Source organism: Podarcis liolepis, assembly GCF_965112155.1.
Source record: "Podarcis liolepis genome assembly, chromosome: 8".
Lineage (NCBI taxonomy): Eukaryota > Metazoa > Chordata > Lepidosauria > Squamata > Lacertidae > Podarcis > Podarcis liolepis.
Window position 1 is genome coordinate 34,451,560 of NC_139560.1, and position 25,626 is coordinate 34,477,185.

A 25,626-nucleotide genomic window follows, 5' to 3' on the forward strand; every position below is an offset into this window, starting at 1 on the left:
CGCACTGTAGGAGCATGATTTCTGTTCTCATCCTGAAGCAAAGTTCTTAACCTGAAGCACTATTTCTGGGTTAGTGGAGTCTGTAACCTGAAGCGTATGTAACCTGAAGCGTATGTAACCTGAAGCATATATAACCCGAGGTACCACTGTATACTGGTATTTTGTTGTTGCTGCCCCTTTTGCCCATTTATTTATATCTATCCTAATCCTAAACATGTCAGTCTGGAACTTGTTTATTGGAAAACCTAAATTCAGGTATGAAGGTATGTTTATCTGTCCTGACCTCACGAAGGAGTCAGAGACAGTGAAAGTCACAGGGCTCAAAGGCTTCTTAACGGTGCATCTCAATGCAGCAAAGCATGGCAGCTCAGCAGAATATAGAGAAATACCATGTTTGTCTTACCTATGATCTAAAAAAAGCTCATCTCTGTTGGCTTATTGTTCATAGATTGTTGCTGGGAAACAAACAGTGAGCCTGGGTTCAGATGACGTGCTCATAATGTAGTGTTGCCAAGAGGAGAGAGGAGCATAGCAGGGACTTCTGAGCAGCATGCACCAGTGTGCTGCTCATGCATGTTAAAACCATAGTTAAACAGTAGCTATGGTTTAATATGGTGTGTGAAAACCACTATAACCTTCTTTCATCACTACTATTCATAGAACAACTATCAAAGCAAATACCCATCAAGTATTGATCATATGACTCAGCCATATATATCTAAAGTAAATTCCATCTACAGCTTTCTATATTCGTGGGGATGGTTTTATTTAGAAAAGATATTCACAACTACAATCCACTTAAATCCCTCTGCCTACCTCTTCCAACAGCATGGACAACAGAAGGACCAAAACCTCGTATTTGGAATCCAAGGCCATCTACAGAGTCGGGGATCTTCACTGTCCTGAGTGGAAGATCCAAAACCAGTGTGCTTATTACATTTATCAATTTTTAAACAGAATATAGCAATTTACTACTAATAAAACTATTATTATTATTTAAAATTCTACTAAATTCTCAAACAATGAATTACACATGAAGCTTAGTTTTGAGAAGTGGGAATAAGCACTGATGAAGATAATAATAGTAATAATAGTAATAATAATAATAGTATTTATACCCCAGCCACTCTGGGCGGCTCCCAACAGATGACTAAAAACAGAATAAAACTTCAAACATTAAAAACTTCCCTAATAATCAAGGAACACTGCTTATTTCAGAAAACGCCCTCTTCATGTGTTTAACCTATTGAATATTTATTTGGTGTTGACAAAATGTTAAAAAATAACAGAAAGAGAAACTTAAATCACATTTTCTGATATATTGATACATTACCATTTATTATCGATTCATAGTCTCATCATTATCATTATCAACAACACTAGATATTCCTTACTCTATATACAAATAATTTAAATTACTTAAATTCTTGTAAGTCCTTTCACCCATTAACCTTTACCCCCTATTCTGATCATTAAAATTTGGCAAAAGAGTGTTTCCTCTTTCCTTTTGTATCTGCATGCCTTTGCAACACACCCTCTTCACAACTGACCAAACCAAAGTAACAACTTACTCCCTGGGTTTTGTGCTCACAAGCACCCTGAGGGGCTTTCTGCTGCTTAAACATGCTTTCAGAAAGTTATCCACTTCACTGAAGGGTCTCAGAAAAACTAGGTCACCATTAATGGCAAAGATCTTTTTCCCAACTTCCAGACCTGCCATCTAGATAAGAAAAGATAAGACATACACAATTGTTTTAACAGAACTAGTGATGTACTAATTTCCTTTACACAAAGGAAGATACTGAAATGCCTGCCATGTGAGAGTATGCCCGCAGCTATGAAATCTACACAATCCACATTATTTTTGGAAGTCAAAGAAAAATCTCTGTTTTGTAAATTTCTAATTATTGGAAGCATCAGTTTGTTAATTATAATATTTATGCAGCCTTGACAGTAGTGACCAAAAAGTTTAAATTATTCCATATTATCTATCTTGGCTCACCTTTTTTCCATTTATCGAAAACCACTTTGCTTTATGGAGATATGCATTTGAAAGCACAGAACTTACTGAATATTTAGGTTTGCTGATACAGCTCAGAAACATACAGAAGCCCAACAGTACCTTCAAAATATTAATTCTTTTGACTGAAAACCTGAACTGCTATATTACAGAAGCCATTCACATCCAGTCAGTTTCATCTTGCAAAGAAAGTGCATACAGCTGCAAGGCTCTGTAATACATGGAACTACTCAGGGAATATTTCTCAGTTTATTCAAAAGTTAAGCGTTTGAATGAAGGCAGAATAACAACCTTGTATTGACAACCTTATCACCAATAACCTGTTTCTCTTCTGAAATTGTTCCCTGACTTATGAAATGACAAATAACTTTGTAGAGCCAACTTTGTAGTCCTGTACCCACTTATCTGAAAGTAAGACCAACTAAAGTCAATTGAGCTTACTTTTGAGTAGACATATATAGTTAGGCTCGTCCTGCACAGGTATGTTTCTTGCGCTAAAACAGAGTTGCTCAGACTTTATAAGAATATCTCACTGTAAGAATATTTCCTGTGACTCCCCAACCAAAAAACCTGACCACCTCTTTGCAGCAGTTCTATACCAGCCCCACTTTTTCTCATACCCAACCCCCTACACAGACCATTTTAACATATCCCCATGATAAATTCCTCCTACAAAGGCTTGCTCCCTGTACCAGCTCATCTCCAGCAGCATAGTCAACAACTCATGATCCCATTCCTTCCTTCCAACAATTCCAGTTTAGCAAAACCCACATTCTGGGAAATTTGAGCTCTGGCTACCTATAAACTTCATACAAATAATTCACAAGTGGGGAACCGCACTAGGAGTTTTCTAAGTTTTAAATATATATTTGCAGACAGGAATATCTGTGAAGTAAAATAATCATGTATTACCTCAGCATTTGATCCCTTCTCCACTATTTTAATAATTGGCACTTTGTTTTTGTCTTCCAAGCCGAAACCATAGCTTCCTTCAGTTGATTTAATCTGTAAAAGAGAAATTGACACATATTGGGGAAAATATTTAAAATACATTTAAATTAGAACATGAGGTGCAGTCAGGTGAGACTAAATCTTGACAAAATGGAGGTCTTGTCTGTTGAAGGAGCAAACACATAGCTTTGGTGTTTTCCTTGTTCAAGCATTGTTACTGGAAGCCAAAGTGGTGTCACTGTCATTTAGTGTCTATTCCAGCCACACTGGTTTGCCAACTATGATCTTTCCTAGACCAAGGAATGGTCACATTAATCCCTGCCATGTTAATCCACATTCTGCTCCCCCCACGCCCCTCTTCCTCCACCAGTGACTGATGCTGCAGGATTTCCATGGGTTACCTGTCTGCGACTGACCCCAATTTGAGAAGTTAATAGTAACTTATTATGCCCTTAATAACTTAAGATGCAAAGACTTGAAGGAGCGCCTCTCCTTATGCCTGCCAATGTACTGAGATCTGCAGGGAAGGCCCTTCTTGTTGCTCTAACATTGGGTGTAGTGTCACAACTTAGTCCCAGCTTGCTGCATTTTAAATTGTGGTTGCATCTAATACTGGCTTTAAATTGTTATTGAAATTGTTATTATTTTACTGTATTGATGCTTTGGGCTGTAACCCATTCTGATACAAGTGATGAAGGGCAACTTGAAAACCAACCAACCAAATGTAAATAAGATTAAATAAATGTTGCCAAGAGCAAACTGTTAACACTTTGCGGTTTATTTAAAATGTGGCCACCTAACAACCTGTACTGTAATGAGTATGGGTTGCTCGTGCGTAAGTTGCCGCCTCTCCTGGCTATGTTGCCTGGTTAAACCTTTCTGTCTGGACAGCCCTTCACTTCATGGCTGCCTCAGTCGCTAGCAGAAACCATCAGTGGGCGTTTCTTAAACCTTTTCCAACATAAAAGTTGTTTGACGCCAAGTCTCCTCCTACTCTCCCTGCACGGAAGTCTTCTGCGCAGGGAGGGCGTGGGTAGCGGAGGACCCGTGCTCTCCCCGCTGGTGTTCGGTGAAGAGTCCTGGAGCCCTCTCGCTGATTCCCCCATCTGCCCCCCTTTATCCCTGGTGTTGCGCTGATTTGCTTCCCCATCTGTTGAGCTGCCTCTCTCCCTGCTGGGCCCTTCTCCAGCATCATTTGAGAGCCTTCCCTCCGCCTCTAGCTCCGATGTCAGTTCCCTGACATGTACCTATGAGCCTCAGTCTTGACAAGTGTAGCCAACTTCATGACTGATGTCACCATTGCTCTATGTCAACACACAATGGGATACCTCAATCTATGTTGCTTTCTCACAAAAAGCTTCCTCTCGTAGGTGTATCATCTGCTGGAAAGTGAAAGGTGGCAGAAAGGACTGGTGTAAGACAAGGGCTGAAACAGGACTTAAGCTGACCAGCAGCTATTCAAGATGGATGTTCTTCATACAGTCTAAGGTGCCAGAGACTAATTCTAGGCATTCTGTGTGCCTTAAATCTGTGCCACTATGTCACAGCTTCCAAGAGGAGGGAACTTCTGACATGATCTCTGCAATGCCATTACTGCAAATGCCCAGTCTAGCAGAGACACAGGGAACCAATGTTGTTGTTGTTTTGTTTAATGGTTGTTTTCAGTATTTCATTCATCTGTGGGGTTGTTGTTGTTGTTTTTAATTAGCCAACCCAATACAGAAAGGAAAAAGCATCAATGTGATGATGATGATGATGATGATGATAAAGGAATCTCAATCAGGCCCTAAAGGCTGCTAAATGTAACCTGGCTTCTCATCCAGAGAAACTCAGTGCTCAGGAACAGACTTAATCATCAGCTTATCTGCTTCCTTGATGACCTGTCAGTTATTTGTCTGCTTATCTGTCTGCTGGAACACTCACACATCCACCTCTCTGTCTACCTGATTATTTCTCTGCTTGACCACTTGCTCAGTCACCTGTGATACCTGCTGCTTGCCTCCAGGCCACTAGCCCTTGCACTAAGATATGACACAAGTCACTCAAAAAGATTTATATGACTCCCCAGTTGCTGAAAAATATATATCACCCAGGTCACCTAATCAGCTTATAAAAATAGTAGCCAAAAAGTCAATATACAGTAACAATCATCAGATGACATTCAGAAGAGGAAGCAGGAAAACAACCCTAGGAATACAAATTCAAATAAATGCAACAATAAAACACAGTAGAAGTGATACCATATTGACTTAGGTGGAAGTCTTGGGTAAAGAAAAAAAAGCTTGTTATTTTGTGCACCAAAGAAAACATACTGGCTGACAATTGGGCCTCCCTATCAAGTGTATATTAAATAATATGTGTATACGTACACACATGCATTAATGCATGCACACATACTTCATTAAAAACAAACAAACTTACCAGCAGTGATTTGGCTATTACATTTTCCACTACTTTTAGATCATGTTTCATGAGCCTGTGCTTCATGTTTGAGCCTTCCATTTCTTCATCAGCAAAAAAACGAAAGAGAAGTGGTTCATCTTTGAACTCACTTTTTTCCAGCACTGTTTGATATAAAAATAATATTATTTTTCTGTGACGCCACAAACTCATTTTGCTATTGATATTCTGATTTTGCTTAAGGAAACAGCCACATATCGCTTCCCTGTGCCCCCTTCCTCTCATTTCCCCTATGACAAATTCTAGATTTTAGGCTCCTCACAGCAGAGACCTGTCCTGCATGTTCTAAAACTCCAGAAATACTTCAATGATGGAAAATGTATTTTTGCACATAAATCAACAATGGAAGAATTCTGTGTTTGGGGCATTTGGTACTGTTGACCACATTAGCTATCTGTGGCATGCTTTGGAACATACCCACCCATAAGAAAACACAAGGTATACCATGCAAAAGTGTACATAGGATAAATATTACCTTTATTAAAACATACATTGGTGGCTCAAACATGTGAGCCACATTGTTCCAGGTACAGGAAAAAATATTTTGCTTCACAAGCCTTACATTATTGATGGCCACCAAGCTTGGGCATTCTTCTTCTTTGGCCATGCAATACTGAGACACAAAAGTATCTCCTAGGTGAGGGTTTTCAGTAGTAAAACACAAGGAGGGGGAATGTGTGGCCTTCTCATCATCCATTGGCCATGCTCGCTCATGCTGATGGGAGCTGGAGTATCTGGTTCAAGAGTTCCAGACTTACAAATTAAGGAGTACTTGAATGAAAATTGCATACCGTGGTGCATGAATCCATTGTCACAAAGTGCTATTCCAAAGATCATTGCTTCTTCTCTTGTCCTACAATCTCCCTATTAATAAATAATACGTACCTCAATGTAAATATCACAAGCAACAATTCTAAATCAGGAAAACAACCATGTATCACTTTTGCAACATGTACAAAAACTGGGTTGCATATAAATCCATTGTTTTAGAAGCCTTGTATCGGTCCTGGAGTGTTACTGATAAAAAGTTGACACCTTAACATACTTATTTTGGATGGTATCCAATGCTGCACAAGTGGAATAGCCTTCTGTTTCTGTGGTGATTTCACCATGGCCCCTGCAGCTGCCTACATGGCTCCAAAATCTGCATGTGGACAGCTGCAATGTTGGGGGAAGAGGACAGTGAAGTCTCCTGGCAGAACTGGAAGTCCATTCTACTCAGAGCACAAATAGGGTTGGGTACAAAAAAAACCAACTTACAAAAATTGAAGGCAACAAAATCATGACATTTCAAAAAGACTAAAACCCCAACACATCCATGTTCCCACTTAAAAGGCAAAGGAGAGAGAAGAAGTAAATCCATAGGGGGCCACGCCTCCTTATAAGGGTTCCACGGAGGGAGGCAGGTCAAAAATCTTGTCTCCTAGTGGTCCAACACAGAACTCTGCCCATGCAGCACTGGAAACAATCCAATAAAAGGGGAACAGGGTGGGCATCAGCATTCTACTGTGGCACTCACTGGTAGTTTCCCAATGATGCCAGGTGCTGATGTTGGCCTTGAGGTGTATATAGAGCTACAAGTTAATTTCTACATCATGGGAAAATCTGTATTGATAATAGCAGTTAGTAGACATTCCATTTGCTAATCAAGGCTATGTGCTTCAGAGCATTTTCCTACCTGTGCAATTAGCCAGTCTATCAATTTATTGGCCATGACTATAGATTTGTAGGTTCTTAGATGGTAATCTTTATCTCTAAGGAAATAAAACATACATATGTTTTGACATATTTGACATTTATTGAATATCACACATAACATGTCCCATGATTTAGCCATTGCCACAGTTGTTCCCTGTTGCAACAACTCCACCTTACTCTCCATTACCAACACATTAATCAATCTTTCGCCCTGCCTATGTGGGGAGCAACTACTATCTAATGTTCTGAAGCAAAAGCTCTGAAAACAAGACCTACCTTACCACAGGAGTAAACAGGCTGTGCAGACGACAATATAATCTTACACCCTGTTAAGAGATATAAACAGATTTAATGCTAAACCAATGTTCAAATAAAAAACAACCACCAATAAGCACTTGTTCAAAACCAGTTAATTCAAACTAATACTGGGTTAGATCCAACCTTAGTTATGTTTAGAGAACCTTAGTAGGCATTCTTGTAAATTCAAAACACATTGGTGGCCACAGAAATTTTATTTTTAAAAAGCTAGATTGCTTTTAGAATGCTAGAAAGGTACACAAATTTAAAATTTCAATCAGCCTACTGAATAGACTCAACTCTGAGCATGACCAACCTGAGGCTAATCAACATTCTGAATACTGCTATAAATTGTAGTATTAAAGTGGCAGACTGGTAAAGCAACTATCACAGGCACAAATGCTCCAAAATTTAGCTAAGTTCCTACTCAGCCACCTCCATTGATTAGTCAATGAGTATTTAAATACACCCCTTCATGGATCACTGCCTTGCCGTGGCGAAGGGGCTTGAATAACTCAGAGAAGCTATGAACTATGCCGAGCAGGGCACCAAAGATGGACAGGTCGTAGTGGAGAGTTTTGACCAAATGTGATCCACCTGGAGGAGGCCATTCCAGTATCCCTGCCAAGAAAACTCCATGGACAAAGACAACAGGCATATAAAAGTTATGACACTGGAAGATGAGCCCCTCAGGTCGGAAAGCGTCCAACATGCTACTGGGGAAGAGCGGAGGACAAGTACAAGTAGATTCAGAGCTGATGAAGCGGCTGGGCTAAAGCCGAAAGGATGCTCAGTTGCGGATATGCCTGGAAGCGAAAGGAAAGTCCAATGCTATACAGAAAAATATTGCATAGGAACCTGGAATGTAAAAACCATGAACCTTGGTAAGTTGGATGTGGTCAAAAATGAGATGGCAAGAATAAATATTGACATCCTGGGCATCAGTGCCTGATCACCTCATCTGTCTCCTGACAAGAAGCTACAGTTAGAACTGGATATGGAACAACTGATTGGTTCAAAATTGGGAAAGGAGTACGACAAGGCTGTATATTATCTCCCTGCTTATTTAACTTATATGCAGAATTCATCATGCGAAAGGCTGGGCTGGATGAATCCCTAGCCGGAATTAAGATTGCCGGAAGAAATATCAACAACCTCAGATATGCAGATGACACAACCTTGATGGCAGAAAGTGAGGAGGAATTAAAGAACCTTTTAATGAGGGTGAAAGAGGAGAGCGCAAAATATGGTTTGAAGCTCAACATCAAAAAAACGAAGATCATGGCCACTGGTCCCATCACCTCCTGGCAAATAGAAGGGGAAGAAATGGAGGCAGTGAGAGATTTTACTTTCTTGGGCTCCATGATCACTGCAGATGGTGACAGCAGCCACGAAATTAAAAGACGCCTGCTTCTTGGGAGAAAAGCAATGACAAACCTAGACAGCATCTTAAAAAGCAGAGACATCACCTTGCCAACAAAGGTCCGTATAGTTAAAGCTATGGTTTTCCCAGTAGTGATGTATGGAAGTGAGAGCTGGACCATAAAGAAGACTGATCGCCGAAGAATTGATGCTTTTGAATTATGGTGCTGGAGGAGACTCTTGAGAGTCCCATGGACTGCAAGAAGATCAAACCTATCCATTCTTAAGGAAATCAGCCCTGAGTGCTCACTGGAAGGACAGATCGTGAAGCTGAGGCTCCAATACTTTGGCCACCTCATGAGAAGAGAAGACTCTCTGGAAAAGACCCGGATGTTGGGAAAGATGGAGGGCACAAGGAGAAGGGGATGACAGAGGATGAGATGGTTGGACAGTGCCTCGCGTGCTCTGGTCCATGGGGTCACGAAGATTCGGACACGACTAAACAACAACAACAACATTTAAATACAGCTCATAGTTGTCATTTTGGTATACAACAGCAATATTGTCTTTCAAATGTAGGTGATTACCCCACTCCAATATGCATTCTTATCCTATACTGAGCAACCTATAAAGTATAGGAAAAGGACCTCACTGGACCCAGTGAACTGGAGAACAGGTTTATCATTCTCCTTCTGAGAATACTTATTGTGTTATAATTTCATACATTCAAGCTCGTTTGTGTGCAGTGATGGATGAATTGTTTTAATATAGAAAAATATTTTTTTATAAGAGTATCTGGTAAATTTATACTATACCATGACATTATAAGGTTTATACCTTGGAAATTACGTCCTGCATTTCACTTCTCGGATAGTATGTGCCATCATCGTAACGGAATCTGTAGAGCATGTGCTCAGGCTTGAACTGATGCTTGTCAGTAACTAAAGCAAAGGCAAGCATAAAAGACAGATGAAAAAAATCTAGTGCTTTAACACCCGAGATGTATGTTTTCAGAACCTTCTCTATTTCTGTGACTCTAATTTGCTTAAACTATTTTTAATACTGAATTTTAAATTGTTGTAACCCACCCTAAGACCTGCTGGTGAAACCTTATATGGTTGCATTTTTGTTAGCTTTCTGCCATGTTCCCAGATCCCTTTTATTGAGAATCCATTAGTATATACAGTCGGACCTCTGAAGTTGAACGCCTTGCGAGTCGAACATTTTGGCCCCCAAACGCTGTAAACCTGGAAGTGAGTGTTCCGGTTCGCGAACATTCTTTGGAACCCGAACATCCAATGCAGTTTCCGTGGCTTCTGATTGGCTGCAGGAGCTTCCTGCAGCAAATTGGAAGCTGCGCCTTGGTTTCCGAAGTCGAACGGACTTCCAGAACAGATTCCGTTCAACTTCCGAAGTACGACTGTACTTATATTTCCTTGTACCACCCCAGGCCCCTTCAGAAGGAAGGGCAGAATGTAAATTCATTACTCATCAACAGGAAATTCCTGCACTACCTTTGATGCATGACATGCCTTAATTAATCAGAGGCATGTTTTAGTCCACTATCCATCCTGGCTCACAGCAGCTACTAGCTGCTCTATGTATGTACATATGTGTGTGTGAGGGGGTACTAGTGAAAATGGCAAAAACATCCCTTCCAGTAGCACCTTAGAGACCAACTAAGTTTGTTACTGGTATGAGCTTTCGTGTGCATGCACAATGCTGGCAAACAACTGAGCTGATTTGCAGAGGCTTCTCAAACTAAGCAACGGTGTGTTAAGAAGGACTGAATGAAAGGCGGGGGCAGTAGTTGCAGGAAAAATAATTACAGGCAGCATTTGAAGATGCTTAAGTGAGTAGGCATCAAAAGAGGGAGCAACGAGCTACATGTTGCTCAGCCTTGCTCAGTGGTCTATATTGATTGATTCACCTCTAATATTGAAAGAAATTAAGTGGTATGAAGCTCCTCATTGTAGTTATAGGCTGGTATTTATCAACTTGCCTTCCATATCAGCAGAGGAAAATGCTTTTTCTTAAAAGGCAGCTGTGCTTGCTTACTAATTAATGGCTTGAAGCAGGCTTTCCAAGAGGAAATTTGGAGGGTTGGGGAGTGTCTGAGTGCATACTTGCATTCATTAGATGTGATTATGACGTATTAAGGAAAACAAGCAAAAAATAATGCCTGCAATTTCTGTAATAGGTCTGAGTTTATTTAGTTTTTAGCAAACAATACTTAATGCAGTGTGCATGTATAATAATACTAATTATTTTTTTCCTTAAAATGTATAATTAAAGTTGTGTGTTTGTAATGTGAACCTGACTCCTTCACAAACACACATCCTTTCTCAGTTGAAGAGCAGATGGTTCATTCAACTTTATTTTAAGGATTCTATTCCTGTGGACAACACAGCTGGGTCTACTTGGTAATAAAAGTAATGTGTCTGGCTCAAACTTCTATGTTCTGTCTAAAGTAATGACTCCATCAAAACAGCCGATAAAATATTCATTAAATTTCTATTGGGTCAATCTAGGATTGAATTCTGGGTATAATTTAAAAGCAAAGTTATTTCTTCAAACAAAATTTTTATATAGTACATTTAAATATAGTCTGACATGAAAAATTATTATACACTTCCAATCAACAACCGATTTAAGCACGTCCAACTGATACGTGATAGAGCACGTATGCACAGCACTGAACCTAGAAGTGACCTTAAAATTTCACTGAAAGGGCAGAATGAGGGTGGGGTGGGGGGTAGAATGCTTAACGCAGGTTCCACCAACACCTGTGGGGGTCTAGAACATATCCCCCGCCCAAACAAGGATTGCCTGTATGCATTTTTTTCATCCTGTCTAGAGAAAATCTCCTCTATTAAAGTGAGGTGTCGATAAACAACGTAGCATATTTGTAGTAGATTTCTATCCAGCATTTCCTAACTATCATCAGGCAATAGAGAAACATACGGTACCCATTGTTAGCAAACTCTGATTGTCTTGCTATAGCATTTCACCAGCCTTCAAATCTACACTAACTATTACTGACAGCTGTACTTAAGTCATCTATGAGGAATCCTGGATCTCCTCCTTGTTATTCCAAATGTGTGGTAGCTGTCTCCATGAGATACACATGGAGACAGCTACCTTCAAATACTTGAGGGCTGACTGACTGACTGACTGACTGACATAAATACTTGAGGGAAGGGGAATATAATTACCATGGTGTATAATGCCGTTCTCTAGTAAAGCCTGACCAAGATGAACACCTTCTTCGGGTCTGTGGATCTCCCCAATTTCCAGCAACCAGGATACAAACTCACTAGTTAGGAAAAAACCAAATAATTATTTTAGCATATTTTAAATTTAAATGGCAGAAAAATAATGACTTCAAATGAATCAAGATTGTTATGGAAGCAACAAAACTTGGTTTGGTTTTTAAATTTACTATTCAAGAATTCATACAACTCCTCCACAAATCTAGATCCCTTGTTCCCTTCAGCAACAAGCTATGATATAGATAAGGACATAGGAATATGGCACTATGAACTATGAAAAGAATCCAACACACAGATTAGTGTAGGTTATCTCATTAACTTGTGTAGTTTGCTGTCTTTCAGTTTGTCATTTTATGCTGTTTTTGTTTTGATTGTTAAATTCTTGGTGCAGCAATAAAACTGCTAGCACATTTGCAAAGCTAAGCAGGGTCCAGTATGGAGCCTCCTAAAAGATACTTATGAAGTAACCAAGACCTGACTCTTTCACTTTCAGAGCTGCCGCCACCTGAAGCATCTAGTGTGTGCATTGCTGCACATAAATAGCCTTCAGTTCCCTGGAGCAATGTATATTGATAACATGCCACAACTCCAGGGGAGATTATACAGAGAAAAAAACATGGCAGCCCTCACGCCCCATACAATTTCCTTGAGAGTCATGTCATCAGTATATGTCGCTTCAGGGAAAGTGAAGGCTATAAGTGCAGCAATGCACATACCAGCTACTTCAGACCTGCTGTTAGGAATGTAAAAAAGAAGAGAGCCAGCGTACAGCCACATAATCATAACTATTTTTAAGAGACTCCAGCACACTCATAACTGTGGAATTGAGACAGAGTGTAGATTCTAAACCGAACCCACATCTGATCCACACTTCAGTCAGGGAGGTGCAGAGCAGGTAATTGCTTCAAATTCATGTTTACTGAATTCTTCCTCTGGCCAAATGAAGTTTAGTCACCTCCAAGTAAAGTGCTAAAGCCCAAGAGCCATGTAGTTGGTGACTGTATTTGGTTAATGCCTGTATTTTATGCATCTTCTAGACTCTAAAATTTAGAGGGTCAGCCTTCCAAATAAATCTCTAGTTGCACGTTTTGGGGCTTCCAAACTATCACTGTTTTCAGATGGGATTCTACCACATACCTGCAAATTCAGACCATGCAATTAAAGCTTATATGGAGTTCTTGAACAACAAACCCACTTCCTCAAAAGATTGAACTTTTTGAAACAAGGATAGGGACACAAACTTAAGTGGAAATTGTGGGATAGCACTTTGTTTTACACAGTTAATGTAAAAGTAAGTACATTAAACTTATGTTAATTATTAAGAGGGTGCCATCAACCTTGGTTTAATTTTATAATGAATGATTTTAGAGTGTTGTGTTGTGTTATACTTTTGTACTGTTTTATTGTTGTTAGACGCCCTGAGCCCGGCTTCGCCTGGGGAGGGCGGGATATAAATAAATTTTATTTATTTATTTATTTATTTATTATTATTATTATTATTATTAGAAATTTCTATGTTGTCTAGCTTCCCTGCAAATGAATCGGAGTGAATGCTTTTTAAGTAGCCAGTGTCATCTAATCTGCCTGCAGAGAAATCAGGATTAGTGCTTAATAAACAGGTAATCTCAACTTGAAATGCTCTTTGCTCCTAGCCCTTGAGACCTGCCTAGAGAAACTTCAGCCTGGCACCTTCAGCAAAAATCTGGGAGGCTGAAAGAAGAGCTCCTGTCAGTTTTTGTTGTTCTTCCTGCTGCCTGCTGGATTAGACTAAATTTTAGTCTAATTTAAGTTTTATCCTGTTCTCCATTGGCCAACCGGATAGCTATGGGAAGTGCGCAAGCAGGACATCGGCACAGGAGCAAGGGCAATTGTCATAGAACTGTAGAGTTGGAAGGGATCCTGAGAGACATCTAGTCCACCCCCTGCAGTGCAAGAATCTCAACTGAAGAATCCATTATTTGGGGTGTATGAAATAACATGGTGATTTCAACTTCAGTATTTGGGAGGCAACAGGTGGACATTTACATACACAAATTGTACTAATTTGTCTCATAAATATTCTATCTTAAAGAACTATCATGTCTGCTGACTTACATAATCATTTAAGAACAATTGGGTTAGCTAACATAGGAATCCATGTTTCATAGATATAGCCCTCTTGATTTGTTCTTAACTAACTAGAATGGCAAAGACTAGCTAAAACAAAGTGAAATCCAAAATAGAAATAGAAACACATACCTTCCAAGAAAGCATTTTGGGAAAGTGGTTAATTTTCTCTTCCGGTCTTTGATCAAATTTCCTTGTCTGCACATCATTTTGTAAAGTTTTTCTCCTTGTTCAGAGATCATCATCCAAGTATCTTGTTCCACACCTAGTTTTAGTCCTGAAAAACAAAAACAAAGTTATTCTTTTATTTGAAATGTTTCCAGGTTTTTGTAACAGATAGGTTTTTTGTATCAGGTTTTGTATCCAGGTTTTTTGTATCAGATACAAATATACATCTTAGTTATAAGATAAATATATAAGTTCTTTGGCTTTTATAACAAAACTGGAATGGTAATGTTATTGAGAGTGGCATTTGAACCATTTCCAACAAAGTAATATATGCAATCAATTTTTGTATATTTTTGTATATATAAAAAGAGACACCGCAATGCCCAAGAGATTCTATAAGGCCAGTTATAAAGACTTCATAACAAAGTAAGAAGAGCCTGCTGGACCAAGCCAACAGCCGATCAAGTCCAGCATCCTATTATCACAGTGGTGAGCCAGATTCCTGTGAGAAGCACATAAGCAGGAGCTGAGCTTCTGCCCTCCTGTGGTTTCCAGCCACTGGTATTTAGATCTCAGACAGCTGATCTGGGCAAGATCCCTGCCAAATGCAATAATGGCTACAGTCTTTTCAGTCATTACCATTCAACAGTGAACTCATCTCACAGTGATTCTAAAAGCCCAAAAGGGCTGAGTACGTCTACCTGCGGGTTCGCCAGAAAAACCAGAAAATAGCTACAGTACCAGCTTGTCAAAATTAGATAATGAGGGAAGGGTCAGAAGTTCATAATCAAATAAAAGCAGTACAAACAAAACCTGGTATCAGCTTCTGTTACAGAAGAATCGCCTTTGCAAACTACAACCTAGCTACTATATTTCTTGACTTTCTGCTACTGCAAGGACTTTTAGCTGTGCAATGGAAATTCTCCACCCTCCTCTCCCTGCACAAGCCCTGAATCTGCTCTGGAGGGTTGGGAGAAGCCCCAAAACAGATTTAGGGGTCATGTGGGGTCAAGCAGAAGAGAGGGCAGGGAATTTCCATTGCACATCTAAAAGTCCTTGCACTAGTGGAACTGTTTAGTCAGATAGTGCCCTAAAGAAAGGAAAAAGTAAGCGTACAGAGCCATGGAATTACACCTCCCTCACCACTCCTCAACCTTGAGGTCTAACATACACACAGAAGTGTTCCAGAGCTGGACCAGATCCTAGAAGGTAACAATATTTTATAAAGAATGCCTTGGCCAGCCACTTTGAACCAGTAGCAGTTGGTGAGACAGCACTGCTTAGCTGACCTCCCAACACTGTGTCACTGTGGCATACTGCAAAGTCGATGGGGAAGAGCAAAGCAGTGAAGAGGTCAGTACAGGGCAAACACTCCAGTGCAGCCAAGCTAGTGCTCCTGCTTGTGTGTTTGCACCATGCCAACTTCCCAGCTGCATCACTTGTCACCCTCCCAGTATGCCATCAGTGACAGGGGATCAGGTAAACATCACCACACCATCGAAACCTACTGCTCTGTGTTGCAGGGTATTAATACAGGGTGATTCATAATGAAGTATACAGTTTCCTGGTGCTGTAAGACAGTAATAGGCAACAACACAGACCACAACTGCAAACCGTGAGGTAGATGTACTCATAAAGTTTTTGTTCCGCTACTGAGGGAAGTGATGTAGGTGATAGCGCATGTGTCACATGACTAGTGAGGCAAAATGGCTGCGTCTGCAGTGAGAAGGCATTTTGTGTTCTTGAACTGAGCAAAACGGAATCTGTAACTGTTGTGCGATGGCATTTTCAATCGTAGAAAATGTATCTACGGTTGGCATTTAAAAATTGAAACTATGGGCTGATTGTGCAAACTTAGAACTCCTAGATGGCCGTGTGTATCAGAAGAAGTCGTCAGTAGTGTTTGCACCACCATTCAACGAAGTCTGGGAAAATCGATGTGTAGGGTGAGTCACGTTTGGGCAAAAATGGATTAGCGGTTCAATGTGTGTCGCGTGACAAAGAACATCTGGGACTGTTTCTAAAAAAACTTTAAACATTCCCCTACAATTCTGTTACACTTAACGTAAGATATATTACATTCTTCTTCTTTTTATAGTGCATTGAAACGGTATACTTCATTATGAATCACCCTGTATTATTGGTTGAATTTGTCTGTACTTATAAACTGTTTGCATCATGAGTGCCAATTATAAGGATAGGACCCTTAAAAGGTGAGGCTACTCAGTGGCAGCAATGGGTGAACTCTCCTCAGCTCAGTTCAGAATTAGGCTCCACTAATACATTTTTTTCTTGAAAAACAATTACAGTATGAATCTGTTAAATATAGATTTAATTCTCCACAGTTTTTAAATTCCAAAACTTGGAAATTGTGTCACATGCCCAACGGCATAATTGGGAGCAAAAAGGGCCCAAACATTTACCCAGAATGCCTCACCCATGAGCTGTCACCCATTTCCTTCATCCCAAATTCATTTGTCAGTGGCAGCAGCACCATGAACAACCAGGTCTCCTTTGTTCCCTAATGCCTAGAATACTGAAAAGGCAGAATTCCAGACTGCAGGGACCATGAGACATTTAGTTTTCTAGTGCACCTGGGTAATTAGCAGGGATGTGGACAGAGCATGTTCCAGGTTTGTTTGCACCTGGGATGCTGTTAAATATACCCTTAGCAGTGCCAGGAGACCTGGGTCATGTGGTTTCCAGGATGCCTGATAGTTCTACTGACTACTAAGATACCATGGGGAGACAACGTGTTCCCCGAGCTCCTTGCTGATTTGAATATTGTCAGAAGCTCAGCTTACATTCCAAGTGGAATAACTGTGCAAGGAAGTGGCACTTGGTTCTGAATACAGCTGAGTAATACAAGCAGCAGAAATTTTAAACCTGATAGAAGCAGACTTTAATTTATTTATTTATTTATTTATTTATTTATTTATTTATTTATTTATTTATTTATTTATTTATAAAAGTATTTCTATACTGACACATCATAAAATAAAGGGGTGCTGTACGTGTTAAAACATAAAACACCATTTAATTTTTTTTAATGTAATTATTCTCTAAGGTTACTGGCTAATCAAAAGTAAGCATTGAATATCTGCAAAGGACTGAAAGTTAAAAGGGAGAAAATTAGGAAAACGACATCCTCATCGCTTAAAAATCACAGGGGCGGGGAGATGAGAGATCATATGCCTTCCCCTCATCTCCCTTTCTTTTTTCAAGTAACAGCATTTAAGATCACAAGACCTCTACTTCAGAAAGTCAGCTGAATTTCTTTTCCAGTTATCCGTGTGCAAACTTTTCAATTCGTTTGCATCCAGGGAAGTGAGCAGAATTTTGGCCAATGCTGTCGTATGAAGCAAACAAAAGAATTAAAATTTCTCTTTATTCACGTTGAATGGAATGCTGTTTACTGCCACTTTTAGCAAAAGCATTTGAATTTTTGCAAACTGTGCTGTTTGTGAATCATCGGCAATTCTGCTTGCAATTAAGGCATCCTGCTTTGTAAAAGAGGTGTTTACACAGATGTTTCAGTTATAGTTAGCAGGAGATGGCAGGAAAAAAATAAAGGTTGTAAATATAAGAATTATTTGAGAGATGTTTCAAAAGCTTCTGTCTTGAGAACTGATGTGATAGATCATCTTGCTCTTACTGTCTTGTTTTTGCCAAAGCCTTTGACTATACTTTCTCCTGTGTCTTGACTCCTTTCTATACAGTGGCTTCTTTGTGCATTAAAACCACAGTACTCACACAAGCCTCATGGGAGACCCAAAACACATTCCTTCACCTAATGTTGCTATTGATGGATGATCCAAACACCTTTCATTATGGGGGCACCTCAACTGCAGGGAAATCATGGTTCCCCAGGACTTTGTAGGTGGAATTCACTGATAAAATTCAACAACTTCCTATTCAAGCATTTCTGTGGCTCCTATAATTGTTGTGTGTCCAGGCACCTATTGATTACTGCTTAAGAAACCATTTTTATACGGTGGCAAATGCTGATGTATTTGGAAACCATTCAAAAATTTGGAGGACTATATTTTATTTTATTTTATTCAGTTTTGAGACAAAATACTCCAAGCTTTACAAGTTGAGAAAGAGCCTTCACGTAGTCTTCTATATCCACCCTCCTCCCATGCTGCGTTGCCCCATCATCTCATGAATGCCTATTCCTCTTCTATCTCCTATTGTTGTCTAAATAGGCAGGGGGCAACATGAATGGTGAATGGAAGAAAGGAATCTCCAACATATTTTTTGGTAAGAATGCCAGCTCAGATCCCCAAAGGAAGCAGAATAAAGTGTGTCAATTAAGGCATGAAAGAAATAATGGGGGTTGAATTCTTCTTGGCTCAGGCTGAGGAAATCCTCAGATAGCAGGCACAAAGCCAATTTCCTCCAAGTGTGATATTGCCTAGAAATAACCCACAATTTGACATTTATGCTCTCACCTTTTCTCCTTTCTCTTTCTTTCAGAATAGCTTCCAGCCATTCCTGCTTTTCTTCGGGTGTTTTAGCCATACACACAAACCATTTATTCTTTGCTGTGTTGTGTATCTTCCAACCATTGAGAACTATGTGACCACTGCTGTGATAATCAGCTAGAAAAAGGTAACACAAAGGGAACTTTGGAGGATGTGCATGAATGTTTAGCAAGTAAACCCTCTGGCCCATACAAAGTATTTTCCTTATCCCACCCTGAGACAGGAAAATTACCCTCAACACTACCAGCACACACACTGCCCTCCTTTAAAAAAATCAATAGAGTCCTCAGATTTTATTATCTACCTCAACACCAAACAATCATCGTGGGAGATAAGCTTCTCCCTGAGAGTGAAATGTGAAATACATTTATCAAGGGTTGGATCCAACTAAGTTAGAGCAGACACATTGAAATTAGTGTTAGTCATTGTCCATTAAGTTCAATAGAAGCCATGTTGGATACAACCCAAAGACACAATGAATCTTGGCATATAAGAACGTTGCAATTGATGAGCAGCTTCTGTCTTTTAGAGGAACATGTCCACTGAGGCAAGATATACTGTCCAAATATGCAAAGTATGGCATAAAATTCTGATTTTGTTGCAATTCCTCATCATCTTGCTTATGATGCAGACATAGTATTCAACAGCGCAGGCAGATCTGGGCTACTGATGTGGTTTCCCAATGCTACGAAACACCTATTGATGAACAGTTCAAATAATAAAAAAGACTTTATGAGGTCTGAAACAGCTAAGTGCCCCATTGAATGCTTAATGAATGTTTTCTCCTCAGAGTGTACTACCACTAACTAACTTTGTCACCACAAAGCTATACTGGCTCAGCACAGCAGCTCATAAAATAGACTATGTGCCTTTGTTTAACTCTTCTTATTCTTATAATCTTTATTTAATTTCTGCTAACTACTGCCAGATTACTGCATGAATATTAAACCTATATAGATTATTGCAAATATAAACAAATGCAAAACCAACAGAATAGCTCAAAAAGAAGATGCATTTATATTTAGTTACAACAACCATTTTAGATTATCTCCTTGGTTCAGATGCACATACCGGTGCCATCATCTACATTCTCGACTTCCATCACCTCTGTGTTTATTCTGCCCCGGAAGAGATAACGGTGGCCTTCTGTTGATGCTTTGCTGTTCTTCAGTCGTCTTGTGGTGAGAGTAGGGGAGAAAGAGCAATGTTCAGACACTGACTTTGCTATTTTTACTCCAGAATCATCACAACTATTAATCATTATTACCAATTAATTATATTACAGATGCAACAAATCTTTTTTTAAGGGCTACTGTCCATTTCTGTATGCTGTGATAAAAAAAAAATTATAATAAAGTTAAGCTTGAAAAGACAGGCAAGAAGGATACCTTGCAGACCTATTGTTTCCCCAAAAAATCTTTAAGTGTAGTTGCTTTGTATTCTACAGAGTGTATAATTTAAAAAAAATAATGCATATATTAACATTAAAGTAGCTAAATCAAAATATCAGAAATATTTTTAACATTAAAATCAACATCATTTTGTTTTATGGAGTCAGTCTTCAGTGCGTGTTTCTTACCTGTGTTTTCTTTTGCAGTAGACCAGAAGGTTGTCAAAAAGAAAAAACACCCGTTCCTGAATATTTCCTGCAGATATTTTCAGCAAAACTCCATACATCAGCATTTCTGTGCACGTGTCTGTGATGTTAGATCCCTACCCAAGAAACACATTTTTAAAAATTGATTGGATCCTAAAGGCTGGTAAAGATTGGCAAAACCAAGATATATAAAATTTGGGACCGGTTTACCTACAAGATTGCTTTACCCCATATTTGCCCACTTGACTGCTTCAATCAGCGGAATTGGCACTTTTACAGGTACACACTGCATATGTAAGAACTTCGGAATTCCCTGCCTATTGATATGAGGCAGGCGCCTTCACTGTACTCTTTTCAGGGTCTGCTGAAAACATTCTTATTTAGACAAGCCAACCCAGATATTTAGAAAGCTTATATGAGTTTTAATTTGTTTTAGTCTATTCTATTGTGGTTTTAACTTTATGTACGTTTTAAATTATGGTGTAAATTCTTTGGTGATAATGTCATTGTTTTATAAACTACTCTGGTGTTTTTTCTACATATTTCATCAAAAAAGTGTTTTTTTGCAAGAAAAAAACCTAATCTGCAGATTTTAATCAAGAAAGCAAAATAACACATTTTATTGCAAGTATTGGGGGGGGGCAATGTTTTTTGGCCAGAACTCTTCCAGAGTGCTACCAGATCTTGGTTGAAGAATTTTGCTTCCCTCTAAATCTAATGACCGGCTTTCAGTATTGCGTTTCCCCTTAAACTGTTCTCATACATAAGAAGATTGCTGCCCTGGGATCCTTTGGGAGGAAGGGTAAGATATAAAATTAACTAAGTAATCATATGATGTCAGGTTATTTGCTCTTGAGTGGCAGCTGCTCTCAGTGGTCTCAAGCAAAAGTGTCTTTCTCACAAGAAGGACATGTAGGCTGCAGCAATTTCCCACTGTTCCCCAGCAATTGCTAGCTTATATCCATTATTACTAGTAGCCATTGATAGCCTTAAAAAGGTAAAGGACCCCTGACAGTTAAGTCCAGTCGCGAACGACTCTGGGGTTGTAGCCCTCTTCTTGCTTTACTGGCCAAGGGAGCTGACGTTTGTCTGCAGACAGTTTTTCTGGGTCATGTGACCAGCATGGCTAAGCCACTTCTGGCAAAACCAGAGCAGTGCACGGAAACACCATTTACCTTCCCGCTGGAGAGGTACCTATTTATCTACTTGCACTTTGACGTGCTTTCAAACTGCTAGGTTAGCAGGAGCTGGGACCGAGCAACGGGAGCTCACCCCATCGTGGGGATTTGAACCGCCGACCTTCCGATTGGCAAGCCCTAGGCTCAGTGGTTTAGACTACAGCGCCATCCTAAATTCCTGCACACCGTTCTACTTTGGGAACATGAAAACTTGTACTGCACCCCTAAACATATTTCCTTGGCTATAAGCATGAACGCTATCAACGGAACCTGCTTTAAGGTAAAATAAGCTGAGGGCTAGAATGTTAGTAATTATGCGTGGTTCAGAATGTATAGCTAAGCCATTTGTACAAGTCAGAACAATGCTAAATTAGGAACTATAACATCTAACATAATGACATCTAACATTATTAATTGATTGGCTGAGCAAAATAATTTCTTTAAAAGGCACTCTAAAGAATAGGTAAAAAAAACAATAAAATAATGTGCTTTCGCAGCTAGTTATTTGCACTTTGTTATATATGCCTAAGATGGACCATCAAATACCATGGAAATGATTCATGCTTCTGTGTCCTTTGAGATGTAACTACAGATCAAAAACAAGATATCCATGAACTGAAACCTATCAATAAAAATAACTGCTTGTAACAGAATACAACATATTATCTAATTAGCTTGCCGGCTAGAAAACAATTGTGTTTGAGTTACTCCATACAGTATCAGGGGTTTCTTCTCTTGTGAATCCAAAAATGTTACTACCTATTTTTCTAACAGATGAGATCCTGCTATATGAACATCATCTCAGACAAGCTGCACTTTGATGAGGATATTGAAATTAGCATTGTACTATGATTTTTAAAATAAAATTAATTGAAGTTTTAAAGACTATATTCTTTTTTTAAAAAAGTCTGTATTGCCACAATTTTTTTAATTGTCAGCAACACAAGATTAGCTTATGAAACTTTTGTGTAGGAATGCAAGTCATGCTTTGATCCTCCATCAGATGCTAAAAATAGTCCTCTTCCCAGCTAAGCAATGTGCTAAACATTTTCTTCTGACAGAAAATCTCTAACAAGTGTGCTTCTCTGTTCTTAAGCATTGTAGCAAACCAGATGTTTAGTTAATTAAACCAGCTCTTGCAGTGTAGAAAAATTTATTGCAAAGAAGCCTCCGAAAACTGGCTAGCTTTTGCAGAAAACATTTAAATTCAGAGAGTTTGAAGTGGAAAACTATCATATGAAGAAAAAGTCTTCCTTTACTGAGTATTAACTTGTAACTAAAACATACCTTCAAATCTGATTACTAATATAGGGCTGGATGTGACATCACCTTACTGAAAAACTATCATTATCCAACATTATGTTAGTGGTACAAAACATAGGAAGTTACTCTGAGCTGAGGCAACCAGCTCAAAGCTCTTTGCACACTGAGCTTCTCAGGTAGACTTGAGGTTGAACAACAGGTTTGATTACCCATTTTCCTTCCAAGGTAAGGGAAACTGACCTCACTAAGCATGGCAAGACAGCTTACTCTTACCCCATCTTGCACTAATTCGACTTATGTTGGTAATATGAGGCTGGTTGCCCCATAATAACTAATATGTGTTTTGATTTGAACATAGTAACACAGGAATAAAGGTAGAAATAGATTATACCGTGAATACTTGCTACTGCCAAAAGCAGTAACATCAAGTAAATCTCGGTTCACAACGGCGATGTGAGTTTTCCTAACCACACTCTTTTTCCTCAGTGCCTTGGTATTACATCACATGCTTTCTGTGACTAAACCTTATCAAGGGACGGAAAAAAGAAAGTATTGAGTGACTGCATTTGTCACCAACCATCCAGTACCCGTATTGTACAGCAGGGCTCATGCTATAAAGGAAAAGGCAGAGAATCCATAATGAAATCCACAACCCATCTTCTGATACCTCATCCCAACCCTCTCAACTTCAGCTAAATCATGCCCTCTAAACCATGCATTAAGAATATACTAATAAAAGCCCTGCTGCATCAGGCTAAAGGCTCATCTAGCCCATAGTCTCACAGTGGCCTACCAACCAGGTGCCTACAAGAAGACCACAAACAGGACGTGAGCACAAAAACAGTCTCCCCACTCATGATTCACAGTAATCCATATTCAGAGACATACCACCTCCATCAATGGAGGGGGAACATAGCTATTGTGGCTAAAGGTAAGGACTCATTCTCCTGAAATTCAAGCATCCACCCAGAGTGTTCCATTGACAGATAAGAGAAAGAAGTTGAGACATGGTAGTAATCATAATGGGAAGGGGGGTGGAGACAGAATCAGGATGCTCCCTTACACGTGTTTCCCTACCATAACACACGTTTCCCCACTTGTCCTGAAAGAGACCGGGTAGTGAAAGGGAATCTCATCTTAATCCCACCCTCTGCCTCACCCACTGAAAATATAGGTGGTGTCTCCTGCAATGGTTTTGGGGCAACAGTCAAAAGAGACCCTCCTGCTGCCTTGCCCAATCCCCAAATTTCTGTTATTAATCCTACAGACAAGAACTCACCCAGTTCACAAGTATAATATTATTCCTACTATCAGGAAAAGGGACAAAGCATTTTATTCTAATTGTGAGTTATGGACTGTTCCCAATATGTCACATAATGTACCAAGCTGAATATAAATCAGGCACCATGTGCAGACATCTAAATGCCTCCCACATCTGATAAAATGACAAAAATTGTGACATTACCTCCCATCCTTCAATGTGAGACTGCCATTCTTCTAAAACCTCTAATTTTTCCATCTGTCTCTTGGCCTCGTTTATGTTGGAGCAGACAGCTTTCATGGCTTGGAGAGCTTCCATTAAGGCTGCGTAGTCACTGTGTTTTTTGGGAGTGCGCTTTATCAACTCCTTTTAAAAAAAACATTAAAAGAAAACAATTAATCCCTGCACTTTCACACTAATGAAAACCAATTCCCGCACTTTCACTGCTCATCATTTCACTGTTGGGGAAGAACCACAGCTCAGTGGCAGAACATCTGTTTTGCACATAGAAGATCCCAGGTTTAGTCCTCATCATCTCCTGTTAGGGATGGGAAAGGTCCCTGCATAAAACTCTGGGGAGCTGCTGCCAATCGTTGACTAGATGGGCCAATGGTCTGACTCACCATAAGGCAGATTCCTATGTTCCTATTATAGGAGACAAGCTGTAGTGTCATACACGCTTACTTGGGAGCAAGCCTCAGTGAATCCAGAAAGATTCATAGGAATGACCAATCAAACTGATAGGGATACTAAAACTAAATATTAGGCATTAGTACCCTCTTTTATTAAATCTATGCTTAATTCTTCCATTCAATTCTCTCATGGGACTTCCCCAACTCCTTCCCTGGACCAAGTAGCACACACCAGTCCATAGCATACTGCAGGATAGGGATTTCAGAGGCGCCACAAATATGCAGCATGGAAAAAGGGAGATGCTAGCCCCATCCTTCAGAGATGCTGATAGAAATAGGGAATGGAGACAAGATCCTGGCAAACAATGGGAGGGAACTACACGGCATCCAGCAGTAGATATGCATGAGAGAGGAAGGAAGTAGGGTTTCTCCTGAGCAGTCTTCTCTAATCTGGTACCCTCCAGATGTTTGGGACTTTAACCTTCATCAGCCACAGCCAGTCTATCACGAATGTTGTCAACTCCCCCAGTCCAAGCATGGAACCTGTCAGTCACAAAGCAGTTCCTCGCAGCGGCACTACTCTCTCCAACATTCCCCCAGTTAGGGACAAAGGTGCGAACTGCTAGAATGATCCCAATGTTGCTTGCCTGCTAGAGTTTCACACTTGTTCTTTATATCCCTTCACCTAAAGGATTCTGCAGGCATAACATGGAAAAATGGATCAGATCCAAAAGTAAACTTCTATCAAGCAGAATAGGGGGAAATGTGAAATGATAAGTCTCATTTGCTTCAGGAAAGGGATTGTCATTACTGAACATCAAACAGAATTTAACAAAGAATATGTTTTCAGTTTCACTAAGCAACAAAAAGGCAT

The 25,626-nt window shown here is 39.7% G+C and overlaps 2 protein-coding genes across 7 annotated transcripts in view; one reads left to right on the forward strand and one right to left on the reverse strand.

Annotated features, from left to right (window-relative positions):
- Positions 1 to 20,523, forward strand: part of LOC310713475 (uncharacterized protein) — a 78,046-nt gene extending 57,523 nt beyond the window's left edge. Inside the window, exons 4-6 of one of the 2 annotated variants that reach the window (XR_014529276.1) lie at positions 18,543 to 18,597; positions 18,814 to 18,948; positions 20,419 to 20,523. The gene's annotated coding sequence lies outside the window, so the exon portion shown is untranslated. The remainder of the gene's footprint in view (positions 1 to 18,542; positions 18,598 to 18,813; positions 18,949 to 20,418) is intronic. The other variant, XR_014529277.1, reaches the window with a different exon arrangement.
- The window catches only part of PREX2 (phosphatidylinositol-3,4,5-trisphosphate dependent Rac exchange factor 2), a 115,089-nt gene that overhangs the window by 40,924 nt on the left and 48,539 nt on the right, over positions 1 to 25,626 (reverse strand). For all 5 annotated transcript variants that reach the window (XM_083517526.1, XM_083517527.1, XM_083517524.1 and 2 more), the window contains 14 exons: positions 24,325 to 24,486; positions 20,401 to 20,534; positions 19,893 to 19,996; positions 18,789 to 18,938; positions 14,299 to 14,443; positions 12,004 to 12,104; positions 9,626 to 9,729; positions 7,406 to 7,455; positions 7,110 to 7,185; positions 6,223 to 6,295; positions 5,393 to 5,535; positions 2,933 to 3,025; positions 1,572 to 1,720; positions 817 to 902 (listed from right to left, as the gene is read on the reverse strand). In XM_083517526.1, coding sequence (XP_083373652.1) covers positions 817 to 902; positions 1,572 to 1,720; positions 2,933 to 3,025; positions 5,393 to 5,535; positions 6,223 to 6,295; positions 7,110 to 7,185; positions 7,406 to 7,455; positions 9,626 to 9,729; positions 12,004 to 12,104; positions 14,299 to 14,443; positions 18,789 to 18,938; positions 19,893 to 19,996; positions 20,401 to 20,534; positions 24,325 to 24,486 — 1,570 coding nt within the window. The remainder of the gene's footprint in view (positions 1 to 816; positions 903 to 1,571; positions 1,721 to 2,932; positions 3,026 to 5,392; positions 5,536 to 6,222; positions 6,296 to 7,109; positions 7,186 to 7,405; positions 7,456 to 9,625; positions 9,730 to 12,003; positions 12,105 to 14,298; positions 14,444 to 18,788; positions 18,939 to 19,892; positions 19,997 to 20,400; positions 20,535 to 24,324; positions 24,487 to 25,626) is intronic.